The sequence below is a fragment of the Bubalus kerabau genome, chromosome 5 (genome assembly GCF_029407905.1).
Source record: "Bubalus kerabau isolate K-KA32 ecotype Philippines breed swamp buffalo chromosome 5, PCC_UOA_SB_1v2, whole genome shotgun sequence".
Lineage (NCBI taxonomy): Eukaryota > Metazoa > Chordata > Mammalia > Artiodactyla > Bovidae > Bubalus > Bubalus kerabau.
The window spans coordinates 82800884-82811957 of NC_073628.1; the positions used below are offsets into that span (position 1 = coordinate 82800884).

The window sequence follows — 11074 nt, forward strand, 5'->3', positions numbered from 1 at the left end:
CTCCATTGCACCCTTCCTTTATGTCTCCCCTTTCTTTTACTAAGCTGTAGGCGTATCACTAAGCCGCTCTGTCTTTGCTGAAGAAACCTGGGGTTTACCGTTGTAGTCCAGCCCGAAGGACAGCGGGACAGATCCTCCTCCAGTCCTACAAGAGGCGCTGTGGCAACCTCCATCGTCTCCCTTCTCTTCACCTCTTCGGACCCTCTCCCAGACTCACACGCTTGGGGCTCCGCCTCCTAGGCAACATCCCTCCTTCCCATTGGGCAAGGACGATCCTGGCTGGCCAATGGAGCGAGGCGTTGGTGCGAGGCGGCGCCACCATCTTTGAGCGTCTGGGCCCCTGTCTCGGTAGGCGGCTGTGGGAGTTAGGGAGGTAGGTGTGCCGTGCCGCGCCGCCTCCGGTACACAGCCGTGTCTCTTTCTGTCCTTCTGCCGCGGTCCCACGATGCCGCAGTACCAGACTTGGGAGGAGTTCAGTCGCGCAGCGGAGAAACTCTACCTCGCCGACCCAATGAAGGTAAATCGCAGGCGGACCCAGTGTCTCTGTCCCAGCTCCGGGTCAGGATGTCTTCTCTGCCGTCCGCTCGGCCTCCGGAGCTTCTGCAGCATCCTAGGAGGTGCTGTGTGTGAAGAGAGACGGACTCCGCGCGAAGTCCGATTGTTCTTTTTGTCTCTTCTCTTAATAAGGGCCCAGTGAAGCCTGAAATCAGCAAAATCAGGGTCAAGTCTGGGCTCTAAGAAGCCTTCCCCCCTCTACAATCCCTGAGCTTCCCTATCGTTGGTTTACGTGTCTCTAAGGGCAGGGCTCCTCCCCGCTGCAGCTTCGGCCTCCTGTGGCGCTTCAGTTCAGTTCAGTCGCTCAGTCGTGTCCGACTCTGCGACCCTATGGACTGCACCACGCTAAGCTTCCCTGTCCATCACCAACTCCCGGAGCTTACTCAGACTCATGTCCATCGAGTCGGTGATGCCATCCAACCATCTCATCCTCTATCGTCCCCTTCTCCCGCCTTCAATCTTTCCCAGCATCAGGGTCTTTTCGAATGAGTCAGTTCTTCGCATCCGGTGGCCAAAGGATTGGAGTTTCAGCATCAGTCCTTCCAATGAATATTCAGGACTGATTTCCTTTAGGATGAACTGGTTGGATCTCCTTGCAGTCCAAGGGACTCTCAAGAATCTTCTCCAACACCACAGTTCAAAAGCATCAAAGACCCCAATTTGGAGGCATCTACCTCCCGCAGATTAGTGGTTCTTAATATTTTGGAGGTTAGTGCCCTTTGAGAGCAGGAGAATGCACTTAACACATAAATGTTTGTAAACAGTTTTAGGGGGTCCGTGGATCCCTGTGGGCTTCACTGGAGGCTCAGACAGTAAAGAATCTGCCTGCAATGCAGGAGACCTGTGTTTGATCCCTGGGTCAGGTAGATCCCCTGAGAAGGGAATGGCAACCCACTCCAGTATTCTTGGCCTGGAGAATTCCATGGACAGAGGAGCCTGGCGGGACTGGTCTAGAGTCCATAGGGTCACAAAGAGTCAGACACAAAGTGAGCGAGTAACACACACACATGGATCTCTGTAATTCATTCATGGCCCCCATAAAATTATAATAAGCTAACCTCTGACATCGACTTATCATAATTTTATGGGGGCCATGAATGAATTACAGGGATCCGTGTGTGTGTGTGTGTGAGTAACCAAAGAGGTTGCAAGGACAAGAATTTAGCGTTTGGGTCTTGATTTTTCTTCCTCTTGGTATTTATTGTCATCTAAATACTATTTGAAATATTAAAAAGCCCTGCTAGCTTTTTAGACCTAGATAAGTAACAAGAAGCCGGAAACATTCTTAGTTCCATTCTTTGCAATAAAGTGATGTAATAGTAATAAATGATAAAATGAATTAGATACTTGTGAAATTGAGTACTTTGTTTATGACACAATTTCTAGCTCCTCCATTTGGTTGATTTTGTTCATAGGATCATTTGTTTCTTTAAGCAGTGTACCATGAGGACTATACAGGACTTTTGTAGAAGTACCCACAGTGTAAACTAAAAATATTTGGAAAGATAGTAAAGAATATGCAAATCCACAGTAAGAATAATAATACTATAAGAATGTGGTCATAGTTATAGGGAAAATGAAAATAAAATGATTATTATTGAGCATTGCTATGAACAAAGCATGTGTAGAATAGGCAGGAGAGGGAGAGCCTAGGAGTTCTGTTCAGAAAATTCCAGTGGCCTAAAAACTTGTGCCTTCTCAGGATAACTTTCACTGCTTTTTAACTGATTTTTTTTTTGATAGGTCGGTGAGGGGAAGAGGGGGAAGAGAGCTGGACTGACAGTTGTATTGAATACCCTCCATGTGACAGACATTTTATGTATATACACTTATCTGTATAATTTATGTATACAATTGAAGACAGTCCCTTGAGGTAGTTGAATGAACAGTCTTAGATACATTAAATGATTTGCCTGGTGATCGCTAAGAGATTAGGCTAAAATTTGAACGCACATCTCTAAACACCGTGTTCATGCTGTTTCTACCAGTCTATACTGCTGAAACTAAAGAAGAAAAGAAATTTTGTCAGAACTCTTTGGGATCTGTTTTACAGAATTCTTTGTCTTCTCTCTCTCTTGATCATATTTATCACCTTTTACCATTCTCCATTGCATCTGCTCTAAGTGAAGATGGTATTATTGCTGGACCATGTAATAACCTCTTTGTCTGCCTGCATTTAAAATTCCTTTTTCACTCTCATACATACTGCAGCTATCTCAGACACAAAAATTGAATTCCCAGTTTCCTGTTTTAAAACTAGTTCTTCACTGATTGCTGGTAAAAGTCCCATCTTCCAGGCCCCAGTCTGACCCTCTCTCCAGTCTTGTTGGCTTTGTCTCCCACCATTTCCACCGTCCTCATCCCTAGCTAGCCTCAGAAAGCTACAGAATGCATCATATCTTCATTCAGACTGCTGCTTCAGCCTTTCTCCTAACTTCTTCCCTAAAAGAAAGAAAACAAAAAATGCATTTCTGCAGCCATTTCCATAAATTCTTTTTACACTTTCCCTTCCCCCAATCTAAATTACTTGTTTCCTCTTTTAGCATTTTACCTGTGTATGTCTTTCTAGGACTTAATTCATGTTGTCTTATGTTTTGATTATTTAAGTTGGTTGAATTACTAAAAAAGCAAGAACCTTGACTTCTTTTTCTTCTTAGTGGCATCTGACATGGTAACTTAGGTGCTTTCTAATTTACCAGTAGAAAGGGAATTGGGGCTTCCCAGGTGGTGCTGGTGGTAAAGAACTCGCCTGCCAATACAGAAGACTTAGCGGGTTCCAGATCCCCTGGAGGAGGGCATGGCAGCCCACTCCAGTATCCTTGCCTGAAGAATCCCGTGGACATAGGCACCTGGCAGGCTATATAGTCCATGGGATTGCAAAGAGTTTTTAAACTCATTTCTCCTAATGAAGCCACTGGGTATTTTTTTAAGCAGGAGTTAAAACTTTACATAGTTGTCATGCTTAGTACGTTTTTAAGTTGGTTTCCTTTTGTTTCCAGAGGGCTGAATTTTTTTAATATGTAAAACTGAATTTACTAGCTCAATAAGTAGAATCTTATTAGGTAGTCTAAAGATACTTACACCTACTTAAGTGCTTGGTGAGTTCCCTTTGCTCCCTCACCAAGACAAATCTCAGGATGATACGACCTTTTTTAATTTGCAAACCCAGGAGAGTAGAAGGCATAATGAGAAAAGCTATAGAAAAAGCTCTAATAGCCCTTTTTATCTAGTTTCCAGAATTATCTTGAGGGTCCTGTGCTGCATTGGAGCCATTTTAAATATATGTTCTTGTTTTGTCTGGTAGATACTTAGCAATTTTTAAAACAGCTAGCTAAAGCTAAATTAGAGTTATTTATTATATTTTTGATTAATAAGAAACTTGACTCTGCTGCAGTACACTGTTTTGAATCCATCATTTAAAGAAATAAAAATAATATTCATGGAGGTTGTAAACTCTATTGGGAGCTGTTTTCTTTTATTGGAATATACTAATATCTAAATCATTTTCTTGGCTTCCTAACTGTAGAACACCCAATAGCAGAAAGTGCTGTGTAGCATGGCACTCAATGTAGGAGTTATTCTAGATGTGGAAAGTTGTGTCTTATATCATGGCATCGTGAGAAAGATACGATTTTGCTGAGTAATTAGTCTGAGTCCACCTCTTGAGAGCCATGGGAAAATGGAAAGTATGAACTGCAACTGCAGTGCTTTCTCCTGGGAAATGGATTTGAACTTTACTAGCCATTTCTGTTACTCCCCGCCGCCCCCCCCCCCCCGGTTTTTTTTTTTTTTTTCCTATCAGTCCTCTGTGGCTAGATGTGTGGGTATTATAGGGGAGAAGAAAACCCTCCCTTTTACTCTCTTAGGTTTCATAACTGGGGCTCTGCAAATTAAACTGATGAAAGACAGGTTAATAAATAGAAAGACTTTACACTTAGCATAGAAATTCACAAAGAGGAGGAATTTGGGACCTTTATACCATCTTAAGGGTGGGAAAGTATGGGAGGGAGGTTGGACAGAGGAAAAGAGATTTGGGGCTTCTGGGAGGGAGTACGTTCTGAGAAGATGCTTAGGAAATGTATGGGCAATATTAGAGTTGTCTGGTAAGGTTTTTAGGGAACAAACCTTCTTCTCTTTTCCCAGGGAGAAGAAACACCTTTACAATTGGAAACTTACGTAATCTTTACAAAGCTTAATTTATGTCTTGCTTTTGATCAGAAAGGGCAGAGAACTAATTGCCTTCAGCTCAAAACTTTCCTTTGGCTGAAGTGGTATACTTTTGAGGTAGCATGCTGTGAATACCCTTCAGTACATAGTCTTACTGGCAAGAAATGCCAAACCACCTTAAGAGTCTTAAAGACATTCTCTGAATATGGGTGTGCCTTGGGAATTTTCAGTACATCTTTTCAAAGTGGCTGAAAATAAAATACCTGACTTTCTTTTAAGTCTTAAAAATATTGTAGCAATAGGAATGCACAAAATGCTGTTTTCCCTCATTTCAGTAATGATAAGTTTACAGTAAAGGTACCTTTAGATATTTTGGCTATTCTAAAAGGATCTATTTTCGCTCGCTTGAAGACTAAATTATTTATGAGAAATGTCTTCTGAGTTCACTGTTTCTAAATATGTATTTTTATTTCAGGCCCGTGTGGTTCTCAAATATAGGCATTCTGATGGGAGTTTGTGTATTAAAGTAACAGATGATTTAGTTGTAAGTATACATTTTTATTTGTTGCATACTTTCAGATTTGTTTGAGTTAATCATTTGTTTGAAATTATTTACATAGAATTTATGCAAGTCACCCATTAGAATGCTTCTTTTGTGTTTCATTCCCAAGTCAAGAGCCTTGTTCTTGAAGCTATTTTTATAGGCACTTGGAAAGATAATTCACCTTGCTTCATTAATACAGTTTGTCAGGTCTAGTTTAATAACAGCTGAACAAGAGGAACATAGAGACCAAACATAGATACAGGGGTAAAGGTTTCCTTGTAGATGTGTGAGGAGTAAATGGTATCTGAACACAAGTTACGGGCTCTGTAGTTGCGTTTCTCTCGTTCCCTGTCTGCTCATTCCTGTCGCTTCCTCACCCCATTTATTTCTCACCCCTCTGCCATGTGGTTTCTACATGAAGTCTTTCCCTGAACCTGCTCTCAGTGAGGGCTCAGCAGCAGCCCCTTCATTTTCAAACCCAGCAGTTCATATCTTGCTTCATCTCCTGGCTGCTTTTAATATTTTTAATATTTATTTGGCTGCACCAGGTCTTCGTTGAGATATGCAAAATCCTTAATTGCAGAATTCGGGTTCTTAGTTGCAGCATGTGGGATCTAGTTCCCTGATCAGGGGTCAACCTGGGCCCCCTGCATTGGGAGCGCAGAGTCTTAGACACTGGACCACCATGGAAGTCCCCCTCCTGGCTGCTTTTGATACAGAAAACCACTTCTTGTAGAAATTATTTTGGCATCTGTGGCTCCCTTTTATCTTGTTTTTCTTTCTCTGTTTATTTCATTCTTTGCTAGTTATTTTGCTGACTTGCCCCATCAATGTTGGTTTCTCCAGGATTCTGTCCTTGATGTCATCTTACCACTTCTGGATCAGTCCATTAAGTCCAGTACTGCTTGTATGTCTGTTTCCAATTTTGTACCTTTAGCTCATATTTTTCTTTTGGCTTCCTGACTAGGTCTGAGTTGAGCATCTTTCCTCCTCTACTTGGTAAGGTTAGCCTGTCTAGAATGAAGTCCTCATCCCTTATCAAACTGGTTCCTTCTGCTTCCTGTCTTTAATTACACTGTCATCTACCTGCTCAGAACCTGGGAATCATTTTTGGTCCCTTCCTTTCCCTTATTCTCACATTTACTATTCCTTCATTTGAAAAACTTGTATTTTGATCCTCTGATAAGTTCCATATGCTTTGCTGGGCATTTGTGAATTATTGATTCAAGGTCTCATCTCATTTCCTGTCGTGAACCCTCCATCTTCATTGCTGACCTCTTAAGGCCTCATTGTCGCTTGCCTGGACTAGTAGCTCTGTGTCCCTGCTTCCAGTTCGTCCTTCAGTTGTCCTAATACTACTGTCCTGCCAGAGTGATTTCTAAAAATGCAAATTGGATTCTTACTACCCTGCTTAACAATCTTTAGTGGCTTCTCATCACTCATAATGTAAACTCCACCCTCACATCCCCTCTAATCTCTTGTCTTTTTATGTTACTTAAGGGCTCCTTTAATATGCCATGCAGTCTTAGGCCTCTGAGCTTTTGAACAAGTCTGTCTCCATCTTTGCAGTATTGAATCCCACCCCTGCCCCCATGTGACAAGCCAACTGCTTATATTTCAAAACCCACCTCAGAAGGACTGCTTCATTTCTTGTTTTTATTTCTGCCTCTTTTTATGCTGTTTCACAATTTTTTTTTTTAATCACATTTGACTTTTAATAGGTTGTGGGCTTCAAAATAACAAGAATAGATGAGTGATAGTCTTACTGTATTTGAGGTGACTAGTCCTGACCCAAAGGGTACCTAGCAAGCATTTCTTTTAATGGATTAACTCTTTTAAAAATCTCATAGTGACTTTAAAAATGACTTTCGGTCGTATCTTTTACTGTATTTGTATTCAGGGTTCCATTATGAGGTTGCATGAAGTCAGATCTTTTTAAATTAGTGTCATATCTTCTAAGAACCTATTGAGTTTGGTGAGTGTGAAATGCGAAAAAGCAGTAAATTGAGCTGTTGTGTGCTAAACCTAGGTTGAGGAGATTTGAATCCTAGCTTAGCAATCTAACAGCATTTTAGTCTTGGGGAAGATCAGGCCAAAAGTTTGGCTTTGGGGGCCTTAATCTGTGAAGTGCCATAGTAATAGTCTGCTCATCTAATTGGGTTGTTGTACAAAGTAAATGAAATATGTGAAAGTGCTTAGCACTAGTGCCTGCCACTTAGTAGGTTCAATAAATGTATACTTGAATCCTGAGCATTCACATTGAGAAAAATGTTACTTGTGATTTTCACAGAGTGGATAGATATGTCTACTGAAGAGAAATTGGTATGTTCTGCTTTAAAAATAGAGGAAAATGCAGAATTGAATTCAATACAAAAGACTTTACCTCCAAATGATGACTTTTGGCCTCTGGTAATGATTAAATATAGTTAAAGATCCATGGTAAGCAATACTGGAAAGAACTTTAACATTAATGATTTCTGTGATAAGATCTAAGTATAAAGGATTCTTTTTGTTCCCTTTCTTAAAACTACTGAGAATTAGTCCTTATCTAGAAGGGACCAAAGATAGAATCAAATCCATCATACTAAATAATAAATGTGTGAACCAACTCCAATGAAAAAATCTATTTTCTAATGATTTTTAAAGAAAAGTTTGTATACTTCCCTCAGTAATTCATTTTAATGGCTTAGAAAACTTCTTAGACTTTATTATCTTAGAGCTTTGACTTTTTTATAGTCCCATTTATGCATCTTCTGTTTCTAATTCCATGTCTGATTTATAATATTGTTTTCTTTGGACCTCTTTCTATGTCAAACTGTAGTGAGAAGGTATATGTTCTCCTATAGTACATACACTAAAATTGAAACTCTGGAGATGATTATGGCCACTTTATAAGATTGTTAGACAGATTTGTACAATGTGTGAACTTTTCTAAGTAAGTGGTTTAAGGGCTGTATGAATTCAAATCAGTTGCGCATTGTCAACCACAAATTGGCACTTGCCATCTACCTCTACAAGGATTAAATCATGTGCTGCTGCAGCTGCTGACCTCCAGCGCCCCTTGAAGGAGCCCATGATGGAGAACAGAAATGAGGCACTTTCTGCTCCCCGAAACCTGGCAGGACAGGTCTTCAGATAGTTAGATATTCTCAGGAGCTGATTTTCTGAGCCCAGTTCTTATATCTCCTTGTATCTAGAAAAGCACTAAAATCTTTCATGGTGATGACTGTTTCTCACGACAGGCAGAAGCGTCATGAGACCAGCAGAAACTTTCTAAAAAATAAACATGCTTGATTGCATGTACTCCCCCTTCACCAGAATTGGATGTATACTGTCCTTCTCCTTTTGTCTTTGGAACAGTCTCTCAGAGCTGTTTGAGGTGCTGTCTCCTGGGCTGCAGTCCTCATATTGCCCCAAATAAAACTTTTAACTCATGACTCTGATGTGCGGTTTTTTTAAGTTGACAGTACGATCAAGTTGAACTCCAACAAATCAGTTTAAGTTGATGAATATTACTGCAGGATCACAAAGTTCCCATTGCTTAAAACTCATATGAATCCATAAGATGGAAGAAAAAAAATGGATTTGTGTTACAAAACGAGACTGCCGCCTTAAGTTTGATAATTTGGAAGATTCTAGATGAAGAATTGAATGTAAAGCAAGGAAGAGTTTGGATTGGTTTAAAAGTTATAAATAATACCAGAAATCAAGGTTGAACAAATTTATCTAGCTTGATGTAGGTAGCAACCAGCAGTAAGCAAGGAATTCCTGATTTTTAAAAGATTATCATTAACCATACACTTCCCATTTCATAAACAGAGAAAGAGATCCTAAAATGTATATGCTTTTCCCACTATAACTATAGAATCACTTATAACCAGATCCCAGGGAGAAATTACCTGATTCCAACCTTTAATTTTTCTCATCAGACCATGGCAGAATTTGATTACATTAGTCTACTGATCATTTTTGAGATGCTTTGAATAGAGTGCATTTTGTTTTTTGTCCATAGCAGTGGCATTTTAAATATTATAAAATACTAAACTTAAGGAATGTAATTGTGGGAACCTGGAAACTTGAATGATCTCTGGAGGAAGTAAAGCAAAACAGTGGTAGGGAAGGACTCAGATTTTTACCCAAGAATATGTTTGCTATGTCGTTAGTAATCTAGTTTTACATAGTTAATGTGTGCTTTTAAAATTCCTGACAGTGTTTGGTGTATAGAACAGACCAAGCTCAAGATGTAAAGAAGATTGAGAAATTCCACAGTCAACTAATGCGGCTTATGGTGGCCAAGGAATCCCGCAGTGTTGCCATGGAAACGGACTGAATGGTTTGAAATGAAGACTGTTATGTTCTTAGGAAGTAAATATCTTTTGAATTTGAAAAAGTATTGGGAGAGAAAATACTTTATGTAACGAAGTGGGCTGTTCAGAAGCCAAGAGATCATTTTTTTTGTACTTTGTTTTTTAATGTTTACTTTAGAGAGCCAGGAATGTAAATGCTTTCAGTTAGAAAGCCTTTATTTATTTTTTGGAGATTGAACAAGAAATGCATCTATCTTGGAAACTTTTTGTAGATTATTTGGTGTTAAGCAAAATAAATAATTACTCGCTGTTAAGTTTGTATCAGTAACTTGAAAATGAGATTAAGAAAAGCTAGTTCTTCCTTAAATTTAGTTAATCTGTGTTTAAAAGAAAATTGAATATAATTGTTTTGCTAGATTGATGTATTTTTTTCAGAGCATAAATTTTGTGCTGTTGATGACCAGCAAATATAAAATAAGGTAACTGGAATTAACTGTGCACAGCAATATAGCTGATTATATATAGTAGTGTAGTCTCAATTATATCTAAAAATAATTATGCAAACAAGTATGCTTTACCTTAAACTTTACAAATTTAAGCTATATTTTTAAATATAAGGGATTCATATTATCATTAACTTGTTGAGCAAAGACTTACTTTGAATCTAATTTTCAGTGCTCTGAAACATCTGCAGTTACTTTAAATGCATGAACAGAATGATCACTAATAGATTGAAATTACTATATTACAGAAATATTTGCCACATATTTGCCATCTATCTTTTCTCAGAAGGGCTAAAGATTATCTGAACTGTTAAATTTTTGCATACCTCTGATACCCCAGCCCATTTCTGTCTTTACTTAACCAAGGTATTAAGCATGACTGTCACAACTATTTCCTTTAAACCAGAAATATATTATTTGACATTTATCTTATATTTGCAATTAATTTTACCAACCTAAATATAATATGTTGATTCCTACATTAAAATATTCTTTTGTTTGGAATCTGTTGTGTTGACCAGCGTTTCAATATGCAAGGTTCCATTAACTGTATGAATTTTGGCATGTTTCAGAGAGGTCAGCAAATAAAATATTACGTAAATGTGTATTATGTCTCTTTAAGTTTTCAACTTCTTAAGGATAATTGATTTCTTGACTGGGATATTCTATAATAGTTTAGACTAAAGTGAGCCTAATTATGCGGTATGTACGTTTTATTTGTTTCTTCGTACTTTTATTACTCAGCTTTCTCTGTTATGGCATTTGTTTTTTTTTTTTTCCCCCCCTCTGTTTCTCACAGTTGTATTACAAAAGAACCATGCTAGCTTTTTCAAGTCTCCTATTGATAGACATTTGGTTGTTCCCAGTCTTTTGCTGTTAGGATGCTGCACTGAATATACACATGAGTAGTATATGTGTACATTAAATTTCTAGGAATAAAATTGGTGAGTCAAAGGGCATATGTATTTCTAATTTTAATAGATATTGTCAAATTGCTT

General features: G+C 38.8%; 1 protein-coding gene across 1 annotated transcript; it reads left to right on the plus strand.

Annotated features, from left to right (window-relative positions):
• Positions 1–308: 308 nt before the first annotated feature.
• On the plus strand, positions 309–10683 carry SRP9 (signal recognition particle 9). Its single transcript, XM_055582003.1, has 3 exons — positions 309–517; positions 5198–5266; positions 9477–10683. The coding sequence occupies exons 1-3, from the start codon at positions 446–448 to the stop codon at positions 9594–9596; spliced, it is 261 nt and encodes an 86-aa protein (XP_055437978.1). The 5' UTR covers positions 309–445; the 3' UTR covers positions 9597–10683.
• Positions 10684–11074: the final 391 nt, after the last annotated feature.

Coding starts and splice junctions, on each gene's coding strand:
- SRP9 (XM_055582003.1), top strand. CDS start 446: ATGCCGCAGTACCAGACTTGGGAGGAGTTCAGTCGCGCAGCGGAGAAA. Junction 518..5,197: donor ACCTCGCCGACCCAATGAAG/GTAAATCGCAGG, acceptor TTTTTATTTCAG/GCCCGTGTGGTTCTCAAATA. Junction 5,267..9,476: donor AAGTAACAGATGATTTAGTT/GTAAGTATACAT, acceptor AATTCCTGACAG/TGTTTGGTGTATAGAACAGA.